This window comes from Pan troglodytes, chromosome 1 (genome assembly GCF_028858775.2).
Source record: "Pan troglodytes isolate AG18354 chromosome 1, NHGRI_mPanTro3-v2.0_pri, whole genome shotgun sequence".
Lineage (NCBI taxonomy): Eukaryota > Metazoa > Chordata > Mammalia > Primates > Hominidae > Pan > Pan troglodytes.
The window spans coordinates 24,037,090-24,062,476 of NC_072398.2; the positions used below are offsets into that span (position 1 = coordinate 24,037,090).

A 25,387-nucleotide genomic window follows, 5' to 3' on the forward strand; every position below is an offset into this window, starting at 1 on the left:
AGTTCTATCTGCTTTAACAAAGATCCAAATATAACCATGGCTTTTAAAGGTGGAATTTGATTCCTCTCTCATGTAACAGCCCATGGTCTATATGTCAGCTCCACAGTGTTAGGAATCCAGGATTCTATTTTTTCCTGCCGTCCTTACCCTGCACTTTCCATATCTAGGTTCTTGGTGGTTGCTTTAGGTTTCACCACCACATCTCAGGAGCAAGAAAGGGGAGAAAAAAATAGGAGAACATGTGTACATTCCTTTCTTTTTAATTGTACAATCTAGAATTTGCATGATTCACCTCTAGTCATATCCCACTGTCTAGATCTAATCTGGTCACATAACCACACTGCTCTACAAGAGAGGTTTAGCTGGATGATGAAGTGCCTAGATGAATCTTCCAATGATAGAGAAACAGGAAAGAATAGAGTTGGGAGTGACAAGCAGCAGTGAATGCCACACAGGGTATTGATGCAAGAGGTAACATTAATATTTAACTTTTTCATCATTTTCCTTTATATTTTCCCACCATGCTATTAAAGAAAGAACCACTTACATGTTTCTCTATAATCCCACACAAGAAACAGGGTAAGCACATTAGAAAATAGCTTGATTAATACGTGTGGGATGAATAAAGAAATTAATGAATGTTGGGTGACCTTCAAAACACATCTTCTCATAACAGATTAGGATTACTCTTTTTAAGTAAAGAAGTATAAGAAAAAAAATCCTACTCAACCATAAAAGGAGACTTTTGAAGCACATCTAGGATGTCCAAACAATTTATCATATTGCGGTTTACCATGAAAAAAATTACATGGTGACATTTAAATTCTTGTTACAGGTTTGGGTTTGAAAGTCAGGGAATGCTTTAGTTATTTCTAAGCTCTTTGCCTGCAATTAGAGGAAGTGGCAGCCAGAGGAAGTAATGTTCTAGATTTGGAGAAAACAGCTTCGGTTTCCCGTGTGAGTGGTATACTAAGATGTGGAGTCACATGCAAATGATATTCAGTTATACTTTTCTACATAGTGGTAAAAAGCTAAGGCTCTCAGTCAATATCAGCACTAACATATGAAATACAGTTCGGAGCTTGTAAACAAATATGATTGCCCACTAATATTTATTGTAACAAAATATTGAATAAAATAGTCTTGGCATTTCCAACGAAAACAAATGTAGAGTTAAAACTCTCTGGATGCTTTAGCATTCTGATAGCTCTGGTTGTTTGCTGTCAAAAGCTCTTACAACCAACTCTGAAATTCTTTTATGAGAGAAATCTGACTTCAAAGCAATTCAATTTGTATTTATTAAATTTCTAATATTTGCAGGAACTCTAAAGAAGCTTGATTATTAGATTCCTGCCTCTGCCTCAAATTTCTACCAAGCTCTCAAAGTGCAACAAGTTTCTTTTTTCTGCTATATGTAGATGCAGAAGATTGGGAATAAAAACAATTTAGCATATATGGATATTTGTGAAACTATGATTATTCTTTTCTAATTAGCATTTTCATTTATAATTAAGTGTAAGTTTTTACATATATGTTTTTCACATTTTACAAGCAGTCCTTTCCATTTTCTTGTCCCAATAATTACAGCTAATTGAAATAAATAGTGCTCTTAGGAAGACTTTCAATGTGCTACAGTTTTACAATGTGCATTTAATTCAATAAAATATACTCTAAATTTCTCAGAAAGTAATATTCAAAGGTTATGTTTTTAAAGATACGTTTTGTAAACATAGATCTAAACTGGTCTCTACACAAACATATTAGTCCTCAAAGTTGCAGATATAATTACTTTTATAAATAGAGTAGATATAATTACTTTTATGAATAGAGTATTCCCAATATTCTAACGTTACAAGTATGATTCTTATAATTATTCTTACCTCTTTGAATTAGTGTCTGATCATTAGGAACTAAATCTGACCAAGGTATGAATTCACATTGCTCTATATCCACAAAATATCCAAAGATGGAACATTCACCAGTTGGTAGGTTGATGCCTACAACCGAAAATGATAAATTCAACTAAGAAAGGGGTTCAGTTATGGAATGTTTCACTAACCATGTAAACTCTCTCCGAAAGATCTGATTGTTGAACAAGAAATAATAAGTATTCACCAAGGGTATATCCAAGTGTATAGGCCTGTTTTCCCCTCAATCTTCAATGTGTAAAAATGAAGTTTTATTAACTTCTTGTCCTCTTTATATCCAGAAAGCAAGGTGAAGTATGATCTGATATTCCTTGAAATCTTACCCCAAAGTTTTGATTATTACCATGTGTTTGGATGCAGTTAAATGCCAGTAACATATTGATTGTGGTCAAACCAATATATCAGAGAACTTTGTTATTTGTAAATCACACTTATCTTTCTATTATAAAAGTAATACATTTTCTTAGCACAAAATTCTGAAAATATAGAATAAAAGTAAACTAATTTAGCCATGGATTCACTATAAGGTAATAACAGTATTAGTATTTCATATATTCTTATTTACCACTTGAATGGTAAATAAATCTTTGGAAAAGTGTGTGTGCAAATTTTTTTACCATTCGAAAAATTGTGTTTTCTTATTATTGTGTTTTAAGAGTTCTTTATCTATTCCGGATATATCTTTGTTTGATATGTAATTTATATATATTCTTTGAATCTGTGGCTTGTCTTACTATTATTGTTATTCTCTTAATGGTAAGTTCTTCAGAGCAAATGTTTTAATTAAATTTTTTTCTCTTATGGATTATGCTTTTAGTGTTGTACATAAGAACTCTTTGTCTAACTGAAGGACACAAAGGATTTTTTCTTGTCCTTCTTAAGAATTTTATAATTTAGACCAGGCGTGGTGGCTTATGCCTGTAATCCCTGCACTTTGGGAGGCCAAGGTGGGCAGATCACTTGAGGTCAGGAGTTTGAGACCAGCCTGGCCAACATGGTGCAACCCCGTCTCTACTAAAAATACAAAAATTAGCCAAGCGTGGTGACAGGTGCCTGTAATTCCAGCTATTTGGGAAGCTGAGGCAGGAAAATCACTTGAACCTGGGAGGCGGAGGCCGCAGTGAGCTGAGATCACGCTATTGCACTATAGCCTGGGTGACAAGAGCAAGACTCCATCTCAAAAAAAAAAAAGTTTATAGTTTTACAATTTATATTTAGGCCTAGCATCCATTTTAGTGTATAATCTTAGTCTGTCAAATTCCTTTTTTTAAACATATAAATGTTCAGTTGGTCCAGTACCATTTGCTGAAAAGACTATTCTATTAGTTAGCTTGGGCTGCCATAACAAAATACCATAGACTGGGTGGCTTGAACAACAGAAATTTATTTTCTGTTGTCTTTTGTGTGTTCAAATTTCCTTTTCTTCTAAGGATGCCAGTCAGATGGGATTAAGGCCACACTTCCAAGCATCTCCCTTATGGAGCTCTCACACTCCCTGGCAATGATATACTTACCCTAATCACCCCAAGGCCAGGTACCAGATAGCCAGGGACAGCCCTGTTCAGCAGAACTTGCTGAAATTATTCAAACTAGCCAATCCCAAGCCCATTTACACTGCTTTGCCCATTCCTTCCTGCAGAAACCACAATAAAGGTACTTGCCCACAGTTCCCCTTTCTCTGTCTGCCCTGTGACTGACCCCAGTGCTTCCATCCTGAGTGGCCCAATGTGTCATGTTCTTTCTCTTCAGGAACATGTGAGTATAACAAAACTGTAAAACCGTTTCCAGTTCCCTTTTCTTCATCTGAGTCTGGCCTCACCATACCTCACCCAAGGGAATATGGTTAAAACAGCACGCCACATACGATGTCTGTTGTATATTCTTCTTTGTTTTCCTTTACAAATCCCTTACAAATATAAAAATCATTCTTAGCTTACAGTCTGTAAAGAAGTAGGCTACAAGCTGGAATTGCCTTGCAGGCTGTAGTATGCTAATCCCTGGTTTAATTAAGTGTCCCTTATTATACATCATTAGTTTTTAGAGAAATGCAGATTAAAACCACAGTGAGATACATTTCATACCCACTGGAATGGCTATAATAAATGAGAAAGACAATGACAAATTGCCTCCAAATATTGGGGAGGATTTGGAGAACAAGAACCCTAATATATTGTTGGTAGGAATGTAGAATAGTGTAGACATTTTGGAAAAAAGTTTGGCAGTTGCTCAAAAGTTAAACCTAAAACTACCACAATATGACCCAGCAATTCTTGCCTTAGGCATCTACCCAAGAGAAATGAAAACATATGTCCACAGAAAGACTTGCATATAATGCATAAAAGCATTATCCATAATAGTCCCAAACTTTAAACAATCTAAATGTCTACCAACTGGTAAATGGATAGACAAGATGTGATATATTCATAGAATGGAATACTATTCAGCAAATTAACTACTGATAAATGATACATTATGGATGAGCCTCAAAAACATTATGATACATGAAATAAACCAGACCCAACAGACCATATATTGTAGTTGATTTCTTAAAATGCTTATTGAAGCTTAATTTACTAAGAAGCAAATTTGTTGCCGATGGTTGGGGATGGGAATAAGGATTAACTGTAAATGGGAACGGAGATTATAATGGAAAGACGAAAATATTCTAAAACTGATGTATGGTGATGGTTGCACCACTCAGTAAACTTACTAAAAAATCATTGATATATATATTTGAAGTGGGTGAATTTGGTGTGTAAAATATACCTCATTCAAGCTCTGTCTTCTCAGTTCAGCAAGGCCATTATGCTCTTCTTAGGTTCCCTTCCCTGGGCCACCATCTGGAAAGCTCCTCCAGGTAGAGGGCTGGGGCAATCATAGGGCTCATCTCATTTACTCCCTGGGGCAAGGCCATGATTTATTACGTCCATCCCAAATAAATGAGGATACTTCTTGTTTTCCTTCTTGATAGGGATTGAAAATGTATTCACCAGGTCAAGAACACATACCAAATGCTAGAGATTGCCCCTACTGGTAAAAAGAGTAGCCAAAGTGACTGGGATTACTATTTTTTTAAGATTATTATAGTCCACCATCACCCACCTTGATCCACCTTTTTTATTTCAAAAGATCAGGTTAGTGAATTAAGTAGGAATATAATGGATAACTCATACCTGCATCTTTGAAGCCCTGAGGATGTCATTGATATCTGCCATTTCTTCCAGGATGCAGTATTGGTTTGAGGTCTGTGGACTGAGGATTGGCTCTAGGAGGGGCTTTCATTTGGCTTCTTATGCCATTATAAATCTTATTTCACAGGTCAGGAAATTAAGGTGAAGGTGTTTGCCAGTGCTAAGTATATCCATTCTGATTATGCACCCAGGTGCTGGGGAAATGAGCACTGGATGAGTCCATGAACAAACTGCAATGGAGTTGTACCAGGACCTTATCACCTTTCCTCTATAAGCCCCCACTCTAATAGAGGGACCATGATGTTCTTTTGGTTCTACAGGTGTAACTATTAGCTCAAATCCTGTATTCAACTATCCTTCAAAGAACTGGCGTTCCCCTTTTCCCTAGTTATAGTAACTCTAATAAATGACTTTAGGTTCCTATTTGTTATGTCATTGCAGGTCCTTCCTCAAGTTGAACTGCCTTTCCTTCCCGAGATCTGAGTGCTAAGGGAGCTCATTGTTATTAGTTGTCACTCTTCTAGGCTCTCTCAGCAGACAGAGCTAAGAAATATATGTACATATACTGACCTGGGTATATACTCTGTTTTCTTTTGGTTTGTATTTGCATTACATGTAATTATTAATTACCTCATTCTAAACTTTTCTGTGTGCTTCAAATTAACTTATTAGATTTATACATTTTTCTAACAAATCTAAAGTTATCTGATATTTCTACACTATTCTCAAACACAACAAAGACCTTAGCACACTTCCACTACCTATTGAACACCCCCCTCTTCCATCTTATTTTGTGTATAGTTTTGATTTTGTCTTTTTAATAAAAAGTTACTTTATAATCAATAGTTTTATCAGTCTATTGATCTATATTACCAAGTTCTATGCTCATCATTACTCTTATATTGGTCACCATCCCACTGTGTGTATTAGTCTTCTTGCTGAAGTACCTCCTTTAATACTTCTTTTATACATGAGTTACAGGTGTTTGACGATTTCAGTCTTCATATGTCCGAATGGATCTTTATTTTGGTGTTATCTTAAATGATAGCTTCTGAGGATAAAAATTTAGGTTCCTTCATCCATTTGAAGATATTACTACATTATCTTTTGATCTCTATTGTTGCTAATAAAAATTTGTCTAATTATTATTATTATTATTTGAGACAGAGTCTTGCTCTGCCACCCAGGCTGGAGTGCAGTGGCGCGATCTCGGCTCACTGTAAGCTCCACCTCCCAGGTTCACGCCATTCTCCTGCCTCAGCCTCCCCAGTAGCTGGGACTACAGGCGCCCGCCACCGTGCCTGGCTAGTTTTTTGTATTTTTAGTAGAGACGGGGTTTCACTGTGTTAGCCAGGAGGTCTCCTGACTTCGTGATCCGCCTGCCTCGGCCTCCCAAAGTGCTGGGATTACAGGCGTGAGCCACCACACCTGGTCAAAAATTTGTCTAATTATTATTCCTTTGTAGATATTGTCTTTTCTCTATAAAAACTTTAAATATTTTTTTATTGACATTTTGCAGTTTCACTATAAATTGTTTAAATGTGTTTAATATCAGGATTTATGTCAATCTGGCAAATTCTCTGATATTATATCGTCAAATGTTGCTTCTCTGACATTCCCCTCCAGAATGAGAGATTCTTCTGAAATCTCTTGGCAGACCCTCTCGCTCATCACTGTTCTTCCATATCTTTTTCTTCTCTAGGTTTCAACTTACTAATTCTTTCTTTGATGGTGACCAGAGTGGAGTTTATCCTATTGAATTTCTTTTTATTTACTTATTTTTTTTTATTATTCTTTAAGTTCTGGAATACATGTGCAGAATGTGCAGGTTTGTTACATAAGTATATATGAGCCATGGTGGTTTGCTGCTTCCATCAACCCATCATCTGGGTTTTCAGCCCCGCATGCATTAGGTATTTGTCCTAATGCTCTCCCTCCCCTTGCCCCCACCCCGCAACAGGCCCCAGTGTGTGATGTTCCCCTTTCTGTGTCCATTTGTTCTCATTGTTCAACTCCCACTTATGAATGAGAACATGCAGTATTTGGTTTTCTGTTCCTGTGTTAGTTTGCTGAGAATGATGGCTTCCAGCCTCAACCACGTCCCTGCAAAGCACATGAACTCATTCTTTTTTATGGCTGCATAGTATTCCATGGTGTATATGTGCCACATTTTCCTTATCCAGTCTATCATTAATGGGCATTTGGGTTCATTCCAAGTCTTTGCTATTGTGAATAGTGTTGCAATAAACATACGTGTGCATGTTTCTTTATAGTAGAATGATTATATTCCTTTGGGTATATACCCAGTAATGGGATTGCTGGGTCAAATGGTATCTGGTTCTAGATCCTTGAGGAATTGCCACATTGTCTTCCACAATGATTGAGCTAATTTACACTCCCACCAACAGTGTAAAAGCATTCCTATTTCTCCACATCCTCTCCAGCATCTGTTGTTTCCTGACTTTTTAATGATTGCCATTCTAATTGGAGTGAGATGGCATCTCATTGTGGTTTTGATTTGTATTCCTCTAATGACCAGTGATGAAGAACTTTTTTTCATATGTTTGTTGGCCACATAAATGTCTTCTTTTGAGAAGTGTCTGTTCATATCCTTTACCTACTTTTTGATGGGGTTGTTTGTTTTTTTCTGGTAAATTTGTTTAAGTTCCTTGTAGATTCTGGAGGTTAGCTCCTTATCAGATGGATAGATCACAAAATTTTCTCCCGTTCTGTAGGTTGCCTGTTCACTCTGATGATAGTTTCTTTTGCTGTGCAGAAGCTCTTTAGTTTAATTAGATCCCATTTGTCAAATTTGGCTTTTGTTGCAATTGCTTTTGGTGTCATAGTCATGAAGTCTTTGCCTATGCCTATGTCCTGAATGGTATTGCCTCGGTTTTCTTCTAGGGTTTTTATGGTTTTGGGTCTTACATTTACATCTTTAATCCATCTTGAGTTAATTTTTGTATAAGGTGTAAGGAAGGGGTCCAGTTTCAGTTTTCTGCATATGGCTAGCTAGTTTTCCAAACACCATTTATTAAATAGGGAATCCTTATCCCATTGTTGTTTTTTTTTTTTTGCCAGGTTTGTCGAAGATCAGTTGGTTGTAGATGTGTGGTGTTATTTCTAAGGCCTCTGTTCTGTTTCAGTAGTCTATATATTTGCTTTGGTACCAGTATCATGCTGTTTTGGTTACTGTAGCCTTGTAGTACAGTTTGAAGTCAGGTAGTGTGATGCCTCTAGCTTTGTTCTTTTTGCTTATGATTGTCTTGGCTATATGGGTTCTTTTTTGGTTCCATATGAAATTTAAAGTAGTTTTTTCTAATTCTGTGAAGAAAGTAAATGGTAGCTTGATGGGAATAGCATTGAATCTATAAATTACTTGGAGCAGTATGGCCATTTTCACGATATTGATTCTTCCTATCCATGAGCATGGAATATTTTTCCATTTGTTTGTCCTCTCTTATTTCCTTGAGCAGCAGTTTGTAGTTCTCCTTGAAGAGGTCCTTCACATCCCTTGTAAGTTGTATTCCTAGGTATTTTATTTTCTTTGTAGCAAATGTAAATGGGAGTTCACTCATGATTTGGCTGTTTGTCCTATTATATTATTGTCTATTATTGTCAATATATTGCCTATATTGGTGTATAAGAATGCTTGTGATTTTGCACATTGATTTTGTGTCCTGAGACTTTGCAGAAGAGACTCAGACTCCCACACAATAATGGTGGGAAACTGTAACACCCCACTGTGAATATTAGACAGATCAACAAGACAGAAAATTAACAAGGATATTCAGGACTTGAACTCAGCTCTGGACCAAACGAACCTAATAGACATCTAACAGAACTCTCCACCCCAAATCTACAGAATATACATTCTTCTCAGCACCACATAGCACTTATTCTAAAATTGATCACATAAGTGGAAGTAAAACACTCTCTCAGCAAATGCAAAAGAAAGGAAATCATAACAGTCTCTCAGACCACATTGCAATCAAATTAGAACTCAGGATTAAGAAACGCACTCAAAACCACAAAACTACATGGAAACTGAGCAACCTGCTCTGGAATGACTACTGGGTAAATAATCAAATAAGGCAGAAATAAATAAATTTTTTGAAACCAATGAGAACAAAGGCACATGTACCAGAATCTCTGGGACAGAGCTAAAGCAGTGTTAAGAGGGAAATTTATAGCACTAAGTGCCCACATCAGAAAGCGGGAAAGATCTAAAATCGACACCCTAACATCACAATTAAAAGAACTAGAGAAGCAAGAGCAAACAAATTCAAAAGCTAGCAGAAGACAAGAAATAACTAAGATCAGAGCAGAACTGAAGGAGATAGAGACATGAAAAACCCTTCATAAGATCAACCATCCAAGAGGTGGTTTTTTGAAAAGATTAACAAAATAGATAGACCACTAGCCAGACTAATAAAGAAGACAATAGATGAATCAAATAGATATAATAAAAAATGATGAAGGGGATATCACCACTGATCCCACAGAAATACAAACTACCATCAGAGATTAATATAAAAACCTCTATGCAAATAAACTAGAAATCTAGAAGAAAAGGATAAATTCCTAGACACACACACCCTCCCAAGACTAAACCAGGAAGAAGATGAATCCCTGAATAGACCAATAACAAGTTCTGAAATTGAGGCAATAATTGATAACCTACCAACCAAAAAAAGCCCAGGACCAGATGGATTCACATCCAAATTCTACCAGAGGTACAAAGAGGAGCTGGTACTATTCCTTCTGAAACTATTCCAAACACTAGAAAAAGAGGGACTCCTCGCTAGCTCATTTTATGAGGCCAGCATCATCCTGATGCCAAAACCTGGCAGAGACACAACAAAAAAAGAAAATTTCAGGCCAATATCCCTGATGAACATCGATGAAAAATCCTCAATAAAATACTGGCAAAATGAATCCAGCAGCACATTAAAAATCTTACCCATGACAATCAAGTTGGCTTCATCCCTGGGATGCAAGGCTGGTTCAACATACACAAATCAATAATCAATAAACGTAATCCATCACATAAACAGAACCAGTAACAAAAACCATATGATTATCTCAATAGATGCAGAAAAGGCCTTCGATAAATTCAATACTCTTTCATGTTAAAAAACACTCAATAAACTAGGTATTGATTGAACACATCTCAAAATAATAAGAGCTATTTATGACAAACCCATAGCCAATATCATACTGACTGGGCAGAAGCTGGAAACATTCCCTTTGAAAACCGGCACAATACAAGAATGCCCTCTTCACCACTCCTATTTAACATAATATTGGAAATTCTGGCCAGGGCAATCAGGCAGGAGAAAGAAATAAAGGGTATGCAGATAGGAAGAGAAGATGTCAAATTGTCCTGTTTGCAGGTGACATGATTGTATATTTAGAAAACCCCATCATCTCAGCCCAAAAACTCCTTAAGCTGATAAGACTTTCTCTTTGTAAATAACAAAATTTTTCATTTCCAGATGTCTATTTCATTCTTTTTCATAGCTATATGTTCTTTTAAAATTTCTACATGTTGTTCCATAATTCATCATTTATTAAAAATGGATGCCATTCATTTATCTTTTTAGAACCCTAAACACTTACATTCAAATCTGTGTTAGGTCATAATAATTTTTCCTGAGATGAACTCATATGATGGGCCATTTTGGTGGTATATTTCCTTAACAGATTAGGTTTTCTTTATGTGTTTTACAATTTTTTCTTGCAATGTAATTATAATTTTTTTTGGCTCTCCCCCTTTTTTTCTTTTTCCTCATTTCTACTTTGGTGGTTTTATAGTTCTATAATTGCTTCTACTTGCCTTTCCTTCCCTTTTTACCCTCCTATTCTAACCTAGTTTTATACTGATATGTCAGATGACAAAGCAAAATTTCATATTCATTGTTTTAAGATAAGCATTCAAATATAATGAATAATTTATTAACTTGCCTTTTAGTTTACAGGAAGAGCAAACACAGTTTTAGGTATTTCTGCCTAACAAATAAATTAAGGCAATTTATTTATCTATAGGAGTTAGAGGATGGAGTTGAATCATTCATTTCAACAACAAATTAACACGCAATGCTTTTGGATTAAAGGTTAATTTCCACAGGAAATAACGTAGAATCTTTGCCATCCAGATGTCTTAAATAGAACTTTTAACAAATACAGTAATGTGCCACACAATGATGTTTTAACAATCATGGACTGGATATATAATGATGTTACCATAAGATTATAATGGAGCTGAAAAATTCCTATCACCTAGTGACATCATAGTCATCATAACATCGTAGCTGTCATAATGTCATAGCACAATGCACTAATTATCTTTGTGGTGATGCTGGTGTAAACAAACCTACTGGGGTGCCACTTGCATATACAATTATCTACAGTACATAATCTTTGATAATGATGATAAATGACTACGTTACTGGTTTATGTATTTACAATATACTTTTTATCATTATTTTAGAGTGCACTCCTTCTATTTATATATAAAATTAACTGTAAAACAGCTTCAGGCAGGTCCTTCATGTGGTATTCCAGAAGAAGGCATTGTTGTCCTAGGAGATGACAGCTCTGTGTGTATTATTGCCCTGAAGAACTTCCAGTGGGACAATATATGGAGGTGGAAGACAGTGATATTGATGAACCTGACCCCACGTAGGCCTAGGCTAATGTGTGTGTTTGTGTCTTAGTTTTTAACAAAAAAGTTCAAAAAGTAAAGAAATAAAATAAAATATAAAAACAGAATAAAGATATCAAGAAAATATCTTTACACAATGTGTTTTTGCTTTAAGCTAAGTGTTGTTTCAAAGGAGTCAAAAGTGAAAAAAATTAAAATCTTATAAAGTAAAAAAAATTATAGTAAGCTAAGGTTATTATTGAAGAAAAAAAAATTTTTTTTTGAGGCTGGGTCTTAATCTGTTTCCCAGGCTGGAGTACAGGAGCACGATCATGGCTCACTGCAGCCTCCAAATCTTGGGCTCAAGCGATCCTCTCACCTCAGCCTTCCAAGTAGCTGAAACTACAGGAGCATACAACCATGCCTGGCTTTTTATTTATTCACTCATTTGTTTTTAGAGATGGATGGGTCTCACTATGTTGCCCAAGCTAGTCTTGAACTCCTGGCTCAAGCAATCCTCCTGCCTTGGCCTCCCAAAGTGCTGGGATTACAGGCATGGGCTACTGCACACAGCCCGAAGAAAGAAAAATTTACAAATAAATTTAGTGTAGCCTAAGTGTACAGTATTTATAAAGTCTACAGTAATGTACAGTAATGTCTGAGGCCTTCACAGTCACTCTCCACTAACTCAGAACAACTTCCAGTCCTGCAAGTTCCATTCATGGTAAGTGCCCTATTCAGGTGTACCATATTTTAAATCTTTTATACTGAATTTTTACTGTACCTTTTCTATGGTTAGATATGTTTAGATGCACAAATACTAGTTTGTTACAATTGCCTACAGTATTCAGTAGAGTAACATGCTGTACATATTTGTAGCCTTAGAGCAATAGGTTATGCCATATAGCCTAGGTGTGTAGTAGGCTACACTATCTAGGTTTGTGCAAGTTCACTCTTTGACATTCACACCATGAAAAAAATCCCCCAACAGCACATTTCTCAGAACACATCCCAGTTGTTCAGCAATGTATGACTGTAACCTCAAACAAGTACATCAGACAAAGCAGTAGGATTTGTATTTTTGGTATAATGTTGTTAGCATTCATCTTTATTTAACAAAGTTCTTCTAAATATATTTATGCTTAATATTTTGTCTCTTTTTGGTACCTGCATCAACAATCACTTTACCTACTCAAAGTTCTTTTAGTCAACAACAGCTAATTGCAAATGTTTACTGTTTCAAAGTAATAGGATGGATTCCATTTGTTAGAACCGATTCAAAAAGCACAAGTACTAAGGAAATCTAAGGCTTTATAAAATAATTTGGATTTTTTTTAAAAAAAGAAATATAAGACTATAATATTATGATCCTACAGAACTTCTTGCTACATGGTGATATGGATAATACAGATCCAGAAACACAGCAGATGAGCTCAGAGTAACTGAATTGATAGTTTTATGGCTTTATCTTCTGCCTTACTAGCATTATAGGTTTTCGTAGCACCTAAAATCAAACAGGAATGTAATTTTCTTCAGCTTCTTTCACTATAATGAGGGTATTGGGTATATTATAAACTTTCTTTTTCCTTTAATCTTAACATTTTAAAAGATGAACCTAATCATTATAAGCCAAGTATTGCTTTAAATTAATATTTTAAAATAAGCATAGTTATGATTTTTCCCACAGAACTTACCTACTTGTGAACTGTTTCCAAATAATTCATGAACAAGTTTGTCAAAATCGTATGTTACTTTTGCAAGAGAATCAGGTTCAAGACTGGGACAAAATGGTATATTTTCTCTGTGTTCATCTTCACGGTTTAAAGCTCCTCCAAATGCCCAAGTAAAGGCAAACACAAAAAGCTTTTGAATAATTTTTGTTAATTTATCAGGATTTTTCTCTGGATACCATGTATTTTCATCCCTGGGGTAGACAGGTATGGAAGGATGAAGGTTAACATTTTTAGAAAGCAGTTTAAGAATAGAAATTTACTTTAATATAATGTTAAAGTTTCATTATTAAAAATTGTAATGCAGTTAGGTACTAACATAAAAGTTTCAGAGTTTATGTAAATTTTTTCCTTTGATAATTGTCATGTAAATGATACAATTACTATTTTTTTAAAGTACCATATGTATAAAACTTGTGTAGTCAAACTTTATTTCAAATATACTTTTAATATGTTTTTATTTAACATAGGTATATATGCTTTTATTTATAATATACTTTACTATATGTTTAGTATGTTATTTAATATACATATATATGCTTAATATATGTATATATTTTAATTTACATAAAAATGTTTCATTTTTATTTTAGGTCAGTTTATTAGCTGACAGTTTATCTGTATTTTGGAAGAGGAAATTATAATTCTTAATTTTATGTGGAAAGACATAAGTGAATAGTCATTCACCCTGTATTTGTCTCAACCAAGTCCTAGAGGTTGATTTAGTTTAACCTGGCTAAAGCCAGGCGTCTGAATCTGGAGAGAGTCTTCTCCACTCTGGATTAACCCAGATCACCCATGGTTGGTAGGATCATGAAATTCTATGGTGATGGTGATGGGGCTGAACATGAGATTTGAGCCTGATTTAAAGACATTTCATATAGTTCAGAATTTAGTATTACCATAAAACTATTTATAAATTGTGAAAAACCTAAAATATGTCACTAAACTGGAATTTATTAGCAATCATTAATGTACAGTTCATTTGTACAATTCTATCTGAAATTTCTAGCTATATATAATAGTTCACTTAGCAAATATTTGAGTGGTTATTATGTATTGATTTTTCTGAACAAAACAGATATGATCCCTTTTTTACAGAACAGGAAAATTAATGCTAAACAATGATAAGTGTAAAGAAAAAAGTCGGTCAAGGGGCCAAGATGGCTGATTAGAAGCAGCGGCCACCCTTGGCACTCACAAAGAGGAATGAAAGCAGCGAGAGAAGTCAGCACCTTCAACTGAAATATCCAGGTTCTCTCACTGGGACTGACTAGGCAAACAACTCGACCCATGGAGAATGAAGAAAAGCAGAGTCGGGTGATGGTCCACCTGCGAGTGGCACATAGCCAAAGGAACCCCCTTCCACCCCCAGCCAAGGGAACCCCAGCCAAGTGTGGGGTTGCACACTCCCTCACTGCTTCTCCCATGGATCTTTGCAACCCACAGATCAGGAGATCCCCCGTGAGCCCATGCCACCAGGGGCTTGGGTCCCACACACAGAGCTGTGGGGAATCTTGGCAGAGCAGCCACTCAGGCACACACAGAGACCTAGGAGTTTTAAGTACTCTGGCCCCAGGAATCTCAGAAAGACAGGAGATCTATCCATAATTTCTGATAGGAAAAGGGCTGGATCCAGGGAGCCAAACAGCATCGTTCTCTGGGCCCCACTTCCAAGGCACCTCACGAGTTAAGACCCACTGACTTGGAATTCCAGCCAGCCACTGGCAATAGGCTGGAGGCTGTGTGAGATGGGACCAAATTCCCAGGGGGCAGGGCAGCTTCCATCTCTTGGTTGACTCAGTTGTTCCAGCCTGCTGGCTCTGGAGAGTCCAGGTGGTCAGGACAAGGAGGGGTTCCCCACAACACAGTACAGCTGCTTTGCCAGATTGTGGCCAGACTGCTTCTTTAAGACGGACCCCCAATTCATTTGTCTTCACTGGGTGTGGCCTCCATGCAGAGGTTTCAGCCCCTCCGCCCAGGGTTATTTGGACAGAACTCTGATCTCTCCCTGGGATGGAGCTCCTGGAGGTGGGGCTGGCTGCTGTCTCTGTGGTTTGATTGACTCAGCTGTTCCAGCCTGCCAGCTATGGAGAGTCCAGGTGGTCTGGGAAAGAAAGGGCCACTCCCAATGCAGCACACCTGCTCTACCAAGAAGCAGCCAGACTGCTTCTTTAAGGGAGTTCCTGATCCTGTTCCTCTTGACTGGGTGAGACCTCCCAACAGGCGTCTCCAGACACCTCCTATAGGAGCGTTCAGGCCGGAAACAGGTCAGTATCCCCTTGGGACAGAGCTTCCACAGGAAGGAGTAGGCTACCATCTTTGCTGTCTCAAAGCCTTCACTGGTAATACCTCCAGGTAAGGAAAAAACTGAGGCAAGTAGGGTCTGAAGTGGACCTCCAATAAACTGCAGCTGCCCTATGGAAAAGTGGTCTGACTCTAAAAGAAAAAGAGACAGAAAACGACAAGAATAACATCAACAAAAATACCCCACGAAAACCCCACTCGAAGGTCAGCAAGATCAAAGATTTAAGATAGATAAGCCCACAAAGATGAGAAAGAATCAATGCAAAAATGCTGAAAACTCAAAAGCCAGAGTGCCTCTTCTCCAAATGACTGAAACACCTCTCCAGCAAAGGCACAAAACTAGGCTGAGGATGAGATGGCTGAATTAACAGAAGTAAGCTTCAGAATGTGGGTAATAATGAACTTTGCTGACTTAAAGGAGCATGTTGTAACCCAATGCAAAGAAGCTAAGAATCGTACAAAAAAATACAGGAGCTGATAACCAGAATAGCCAGTTTAGAGAGGAACATAACCAACCTGATAAAGCCAGAAAACACAATACTAGAATTTCTCAATGCAATCACAAGTATCAATAGCAGAATAGACCAAGTGGAGGAGAGAATCTCAGAGCTTGAAGACTATCTTTCTGAAATAAGACAGGCAGACAAGAATAAGACAGGCAAAAAAGAATGAAATGAAATGAACAAAAACCACTGAGAATTATGGGATTATGTAAAGATACCGAACCTATGACTGATTGGGGTTCTTGAAAGAGATGGGGAGAATGGAACCAAGTTGGAAAACATACTTCAGGATATCATCCAGGAGAAGTTCCCCAACCTAGCAAGACAGGCCAACCTTCAAATTCAGGAAATGCAGAGAAACCCAGTAAGATGCTCCATGAAAAAATCAACCCCAAGACATAAACATCAGATTCTCCAAGGTTGAAATGAAAGAAAAAATGTTAAGGGCAGCCAGAGAGAAAGGCCAGGTCACCTATAAAGTGAAGCACATCAGACTAACAGTAGACTTCTCAGAGAAAGCCCTATAAGCCAGAAGACATTGGGGGCCAATATTCAACATTCCTAGAGTTTACAACCTAGAATTTCATATCCAGTCAAACTAAGCTTCATAGGCAAAGGAGAAATAATATCTTTTTCAGACAAGCAAATGCTGAGGATATTCATCACCAGCAGGCCTGCCTTGCAAGAACTCCTGAAGGAAGCACTAAATCTAGGGAAAAAAATCCTTTATGAGCCTCCATAAAAATGCACTGAAGTACACAGGCCAGTGACACTATGAAACAACCACATAAAGAAGTCTGCAAAATAACCAGATAGCATTATGATGACAGGATTAAATTCACACAAGACCCATTGGTATGCTGCCTTCAAGAAACTCATCTCATGTGCAAAGACACACATAGGCTGAAAATAAAGGGATGGGGGAAAATTTACCAAGCAAATGGAAAACAAACAAACAAAAAAAGTGGGGTAGCAATCCTAGTTTCTGACAAAACAGATTTTAAACCAACAAAGATAAAAAAAGACAAAGAAGGGCATTACATATGATTATGTATATGATTACATATGATTATGAAATCACAAAAGGAAAGTGAAGGACCTCTTCAAAGGGAACTACAAACCACTGCTCAAGGAAATCAGAGAGGACACAAACAAATGGAAAAACATTCTATGCTGATAGATAAGAAGAATCAATATTGTGAAAATGACCATGCTGCCCAAAGCAATTTATAGATCAATGCTATTCCTATTAAACTACCATTGACATTCTTCACAGGTATAGGGTTCAATTTGACAAGAAGAGCTAACTATCCTAAATATATGTGCACCCAATACAGGAGCACCCAGATAACACCCCCACTGACAATATTAGACAGATCATTGAGACAGAAAATTAACAAAGATATTCAGGATGTGAACTCAGCTCTGGATTAAGTGGACCTGGTAGATATCTACAGAACTCTTCACCCAAAAACAACACAACATACATTCTTCTCATTACCACATGGTGCTTACTCTAAAATTGATCACATAATCAGAAGTAAAACACTCCTCAGCCAATGTGAGAGAACTGAAATCATAACAGTCTCTCAGATGACAGCACAATCAAATTGGAGCTCAAGATTAAGAAATTCACTCAAAACCACACAACTACCTGTAAATTGAACAACCTGCTCCTGAATGACTCTTGGGTAAATAATGAAATTAAGGCAGAAATCAAGAAGGTCTTTGAAACTAATGCAAACAAACAGATAATGTACCAGAATCTCTGGGATGCAGCTAAAGTGGTGGTAAGAGGGATGTTTATAGCACTAAATGCCCACATCAAAAAGCTAGAAAGATCTCAACACACTACCATCACAACTAAAAGAACTAGACAATCAAGAGCAAACAAACCCCAAAGCTAGAAGAAAAGAAATAACCAAGATCAGAGCTGAACTGAAGGAGATAGAGACATGAAAAATCCTTCAAAAATCAATGAATGCAGCAGCTGATTTTTTGAAAAAAATTAATAAAATAGATAGACTGCTTAGACTAATAAAAAAGAAAACATAAGAATCAAATAGCCACAATCAGAAATGATAAGGGGAATATCATCAATGACTCCATAGAAATACAACCAACCATTGGAGAATACTACAAACACCTCTATGAACATAAACTAGAAAATCTAGAAGAAATGGATAGATTCCTGGACACATACAGCCTCCCAAGACTGAACAAGGAAGAAATCAAATCCTTGAATAGGCCAATAATGAGTTCTGAAATTGAGGCATTAATAAATAGCCTACCAACCAAAAAAGCCCAGGACCAGGCAGATTCACAGCTGAATTCTACTAGAGGTACAAAGAAGATCTGGTACCATTTCTAATGAAACTATTACAAACAATTGAAAATGAGGGACTCCTCCCTAACTCCTTTCCTGAGGCCATCATTATTCTGATACCAAAACTTGGCAGAGATATAACAAAAAAGAAAACTTCAGGCCATCCCTAATGAACATCAGGGCAAAAATCCTTAAAAAAAAATACTGGCAAACCAAATCCAGCAGTACATCAAAAAGCTTATCCACCACAATCAAGCTGGCTTCATCCCCGGGATGTAAGGTTGGTTCAAAATATGCAAATCAATAAATGTAATTCATCGCATAAACAGAACTAAAGACAAAAATCACATGATTATCTCAATAGATGCAGAAAAGGCTTTTGATATAATTCAACATCCTTTCATGTTTAAAACTCTCAATAAACTAGGTATTGAAGGAACCTCAAAATAATAAGAACCATATATAACAAACCCACAGCCAATATCATACTGAATGGGCAAAAGCTGGAGGGATTCTTCTTGAAAACTGGCACAAGAGAAGGATGCTGTCTTTCACTACTCCTGTTCAACATAGTATTGGAAGTTCAGGCCAGGGCAATTAGGCAAGAGAAAGAAATAAAGTGTATTCATATATGAAGAGAAGAAGTCAAATTATCTTTTTTGTAGATGACATGATCCTATATCTAGAAAACCCCATCATCTCAGCCCAAAAGCTTCTTAAGTTGATAAGTAACTTCAGCAAAGTCTGAGAATACAAAATCAATGTGCAAAAGTCACTAGCATTCTTATACACCAACAACAGGCAAGCAGAGAGCCAAATCATGAAAAAACTCCTGTTCACAATAGCTACAAAAAGAACAAAATACCTAGGAATACAGCTAACAAGGGAAGTGAAGGACCTATTCAAAGGGAACTACAAACCACTGCTCAAGGAAATCAGAGAGGACACAAACAAATGGAACAACATTCTATGCTCATGGATAAGAAGAATCAATATTGTGAAAAGGACCATACTGCCCAAAGCAATTTAGAGATTCAATGCTATTCCTATTACTACCATCGACATTCTTCACAGAACTAGAAAAAAATACTTTAAAATTCATATGGAACCAAAAAAGAGCCTGAATAGCCAAACCAATCCTATGAAAAAAGAACAAAGCTGGCCAGGCGCAGTGGCTCACGCCTGTAATCCCAGCACTTTGGGAGGCTGAGGTGGGTGGATCATGAGGTCAGGAGATGGAGACCATCCTGGCTAACATGGTGAAACCACATCTCTACTAAAAATACAAAAAATTAGCCAGGTGCGGTGGCGGACGCCTGTAATCCCAGCTACTCAGGAGGCTGAGGCAGGAGAATGGCGTGAACCTGGGAGGTGGAGCTTGCAGTGAGCCGAGATCCTGCCACTGCACTCCAGCCTGGGTAGCATCATAGTGCCCAACTTCAAACTATACTACAAGGCTACAGTAACCAAAACAACAAGGTACTGGCACAAAACAGACACAGAGACCAATGGAATGGAATAGAGAACTCAGAAATAAGACTGTACATCTACAACCATCTGATCTTTGACAAATGTGACAAAAACAAGCAATGGGGAAAGGATTCCCTATTTAATAAATGGTGCTGGGAGAATTGGCTAGCCATATGCAGAAAACTGAAACTGGACCCCTTCCTTACACCTTATACAAAAATTAACTCAAGATAGATTAAAGACTTAAATGTAAAACCAAAAACTATAAAAACCCTAGAAGAAAATCTAGGCAAATACCATTCAGAATATAGGCATGGGCAAAAATTTTATGACAAAAATTTGAAATGCAATTGCAACAAAAGCAAAAATTGACAAATGGGATCTAATCAAACTAAAGAGCATCTGCACAGCAAAATAAGCTATCATTAGAGTGAACAGACAACCTACAGAATGGGAGAAAATTTTTGCAGTCTATCCATCTGACAAAGGTCTAATATCCAGAATCTACAAGGAAGTTAGGCTGATTTAGGAGAAAAAAAAAACATTAAAAAATGGGCAAAAGACATGAACAGATACTTCTTAAAAGTGGCCAACAAACATGAAAGAAAGCTCAACATCACTGATCATTAGAGACATGCAAATCAAAACCACAACGAGCTACCATCACATGCCAGTCAGAATGGTGATTATTAAAAAGTCAAAAAACAACAGATGCTGTCAAGGTTGCAAAGAAAAAGGAATGCTTTTACACTGTTGGTAGGAGTTTAAATTAGTTCAACCATTGTGGAAGACTGTGTAGTGATTCCTCAAAGACCTAGAGGTAGAAATACCATTTGACCCAGCAATCCCATTACTGGGTATATACCCAGAGGAATATAAATCATTCTATTATAAAGGTACATGCACACATATGTTCATTGCAGCACAATTCACAATAGCAAAGATATGGAATCAACCTAAATGCCCATCAATGATAGACTGGATAGAGAAAATGTGGTACATATACACCATGGAATACTATGCAGCCATAATAAGGAATGAGATCATGTCCTTTGCAGGGACATGGTTGGAGCTGGAAGCCATTATCCTCAGCAAACTAATGCAGGAACAGAAAACCAAACACTACATGTTCTCACTTATAAGTTGGAGCTGAAGGATGAGAACTCATGGACACATGGGCAGGGGAACAACACACACTGGGGCCTGTCGGGGTGGTGGTCAGGGGAGGAAGGGCATCAGGAAAAATAGCTAATGAATGCTGGGCTTAATAGGTGATGGCATGATCTGTGCAGCAAACCACCATGGCACACATTTACCTATGTAACAAACCTGCACATCCTGCGCATGTACCCCTGAACTTAAAATAAGAATCAAGCACTGCATGAAGAATAATAGTAGGGATAACTAGTTTAGATGTAGGAGTCAGGGAAGGTATCTTTGAAGAAGTAACCATTTAACTGAGACCAAAGAATCGGTGATATTTGGCAAAATACAGGAGAAAGAACATCTTGGGCAGAAGGAATACATGTGCCAAGACCATAAGGTCAAAGGATCATGGCTTGTTTGAGAAACTGAAGAAAAAGCAAGTGTCACTGAAGCACAATCAGAGCAAGAGATTAGGAGATGAATCTGGAAAGGTAGGCAGGACATTTTTAGGCTGTACCAAGATTTTTTTTCTTCCACTTTGAGAGTAATGGGAAGTCTTAAATCACTACAAAAGAGAAAAGAAATATTTTAAATTATGTTTTAAAAAGATTGACTCTTGCATATAAGTACCAAGAGACATGTACAAGCACATTAATCATATTACTATTGTTAATAACAAAATTGAAAATCTAAATGTTTACCAATCAATAAATAACCTGTGATACACGTGTGTGTGTGTGTATATATATATATCACAGTTTATATATATAATGACAATGGACTAGTAGGTAGCAGTGAAAAGAAATAAGAATAGCTATATGCACAATGGACTAAACATGTAATGTTGAACAAAAGATGCAAGTGGCAGAAGATCATACAGGATGATTTCATTTATTTAAAGTTAAAAACACACAAAGCTAAAAAATATTATTTTGAAACATATTAATAAGTACAAAATCCAGAATAGTAGTTATCTCAGATGATGGGATACCCTGAGATCTAGGAGAGAATACAGAGGACTTCAAAAATAAAATAATACACTTTTTCTATGGCTGAGTGGTATATATATGAGTGATTATGGTATTGTTATTTATATCTTATACATATTTTATAAATGCTCTTTTTGGCTATTCACTATTTAATAAAAATTTAATTTCTTGTTGTTACATTGAGAATGAGCAGGAAAAATTGGGGAAACCAATTAGGAAGCTATTACAAACAGTATAGGCAAGAAATGATGGAGGTTTGGGTTAGAATGCCATAATCGAGACGTAGATAAGTGAGTGGATTTTAAGGCAGAACTGACAGGCAGAGTAGAAACCACAAGTGAATGTTTTAACATTCGAAAGCAAATGTGACATGAATGTTTTAAGGACTCATAATAAGATGCCCAACAGTGACTCTTCTATCCTACAAAATGGCTGAAGAGATGTACAACTAATAATTTACATTGCTCTTACTATGTGCTAGGCTCTATTCTGGATACCTAACATATCACATTATTATTCCAGTTTTATAAATGAAAAAAATTAAAGCTTAAAAACATTTAGCAACTAATTGAACATCTCACAGTTCATAAATGGCAGATTCATGCAATAAATTCATTTTAATTTTATTCCTTTCTCAAATATGTATAGATGCTGGACAAATGTATTCCTATAATGCATATTACTTCAAAATGCAGCATAACATCTGGTGATCTTATATTAGCTATACAAAGAACTCTAAGTTGGAATAAAATAAATTTAAGTGGATTCTGATACTATGAAAATACAAAAGTATTGATTTATTGAGAAGTAATCCTGTGCATATTTGAGGGTCTGGCACCTAATGGTTATTAAAAAAATGTTTTCTGAAGGAATGTAACTGACCTCTTTTCTATATCCTTGAATGTGACAGACTCTCTTCGGGAATTTGCCTCCTTAGATGACGTGTCATTCAAATCATCACCTTAAAAAGGAAAGAGTATTTTTCCATAATTAACAACAGACCTAAAATTTATCTGGTAAACTAATGAGTTTTAACCTTTAACATTGTTTAGTTAGTGAATTATCATAGAATATCTTTATTTAACATACAGTATCTGAGAATTAACTTATCAAAACAAAGTGGGAATTAGAGGAGCAGAGAATGTTCTTACATTGTCAGAACTGATTTTTATTTATTTGAAGCATAAAGCTGCATACATTTGTTCTTTATTCTATTCTATCCTTTTTAAAATAAGACTGATTGTTCCAAAATGTAAACTTTGAAACATTCAAGTGACTATGACCAAATATGGTACTCATTACAAGCTAAACAACAAATCGGCCCTCATAAAGTGGGGCAATAAAAAAAGAAGCTGCATGCTTTCAAGTAACAAATTTATTAAAACAAACATTCAGCTGGGGCATGTTAGGCAGATTGTAGTCATCCCCCTCTCACTCCCATTACCCACCTTTTTTGTCCAACTAATTCATTCCACAGAGAAACACAAAGAGTAATTATTCATTCTTCCTTGTAGCTTATTTTTATAATATTTGTTTTCTTAATATTAAAAAAATGCTTCTTTTAGTGTACAGAAGAAAACAATCACCCATAATTCCACCACCTAAATATAACAACTAGTAATATGTTGATGCATTTCTTTGTGGGTTTTTATATAAAGATATAAATTATATAAAAACATAATATTTTAAAATTTGAACCTAAATAGAAAACTAAAAACAGAGTTGAGTGCTGATTCTGCTTTTTAGGCCTGTCTCCTTGTTATTAATAATCTTTTGAAAAATGATTTTGTTGCATCATAATTTATTAAGCCATTCATCCATTGTTGGGATTCAAATAATTGTTGTTTTATGATTATAAATAATTCTGCTATGAATAAACCTCCTTGTGCATAAATCTTTCTATTCTTCTCTGATTATTTATTTATAATAAATTCCTAGAATAAAAGATAGTAGACCAGAGTATATGGATATTTTTAGCATATAATGTCAAATAGCTCACCAAGATAAGTTCAATCAATTTTTTATCACCCACTTCAGCATCCCTTATTCTACAGATCCTTTAAGTGTTCTTCCCCTTCTGCTACTACCAAAGATGAAAAAATATATACATTTTTATTTTTTATTATACTTTAAGTTCTGGGATACATGTGCAGAATGTGCAGGTTTGTTATGTAGGTATACATGTACCATGGTGGTTTGCTGCATCCATCAACCCATCATTGACATTAGGTATTTCTCCTAGTGCTATCCCTCCCCTTGACCCCCACCCCTGACACGCCCCAGTGTATGATGTTCCCCCCTTGTGCCCATATGTTCTCATTGTTCAACTCCAGCTTATGAGTGAGAACATGTGGTGTTTGGTTTTCTGTTCCTGTGTTAGTTTGCTGAGAATGATGGTTTCCAGCTTCATCCATGTCCCTGCAAAGGACATGAACTCATTCTTTTTTATGGCTGCATAGTATTCCATGGTGTATATGTGCCATATTTTCTTTATCCAGTCCACCATTGATGGGCATTTGGGTTGGTTCCAAGTCTTTGCTATTGTGACTAGTGCTACAATAAACACACATGTGCATGTTTCTTTACAGTAGAATGATTTATAATCCTTTGGGTATATACCCAGTAATGGGATTGTTGAGTCAAATGGTATTTCTGGTTCTAGATCCTTGAGGAGTCGCCACACTGTCTTCCAGAATGGTTGAACTAATTTACACTCCCACCAACAGTGTAAAAGCATTCCTATTTCTCCACATCCTCTCCAGCATTGCTGAGTCTGTCCCACAGACTCTGGTTGAGCGATGGATGAAAGAAGTATGTGGACACGGGTATTTTGCCTGACTGCACAGCTAGGGAACCACATGGCTCAGCACTGCAGATGAGAGTCCAGCAGCCAAGAAAGTGCAGCCCTGATAAGCCGGCTACACTCATATTTATTTAGTACAGATTTAATGACAAAGGCTTGGAGCAAACACAATTTGTGATAATAAACATTGTCAACCCCCTGAGTAGAGAGCAGTCCTGCACACGAAAGATCAAAGGTCGGTTTTAGGACAACATGAGTAAACAAGCTATTTAGATAAACTCCTCTACATTCCTTTGTATCTATGCCCTTTGCCCCTGGGTAAGAACAGCTGCCTTCAGCTCATTCTTC

The 25,387-nt window shown here is 36.6% G+C and overlaps 1 protein-coding gene across 1 annotated transcript in view; it reads right to left on the reverse strand.

Annotated features, from left to right (window-relative positions):
* The window catches only part of DNAH14 (dynein axonemal heavy chain 14), a 458,298-nt gene that overhangs the window by 142,861 nt on the left and 290,050 nt on the right, over positions 1-25,387 (reverse strand). The window contains exons 42-44 of the mRNA XM_054659353.2: positions 23,119-23,197; positions 13,460-13,689; positions 1,881-1,997 (exon numbers count right to left, since the gene is read on the reverse strand). Of these exons, the coding sequence (XP_054515328.1) occupies positions 1,881-1,997; positions 13,460-13,689; positions 23,119-23,197 (426 nt within the window). The remainder of the gene's footprint in view (positions 1-1,880; positions 1,998-13,459; positions 13,690-23,118; positions 23,198-25,387) is intronic.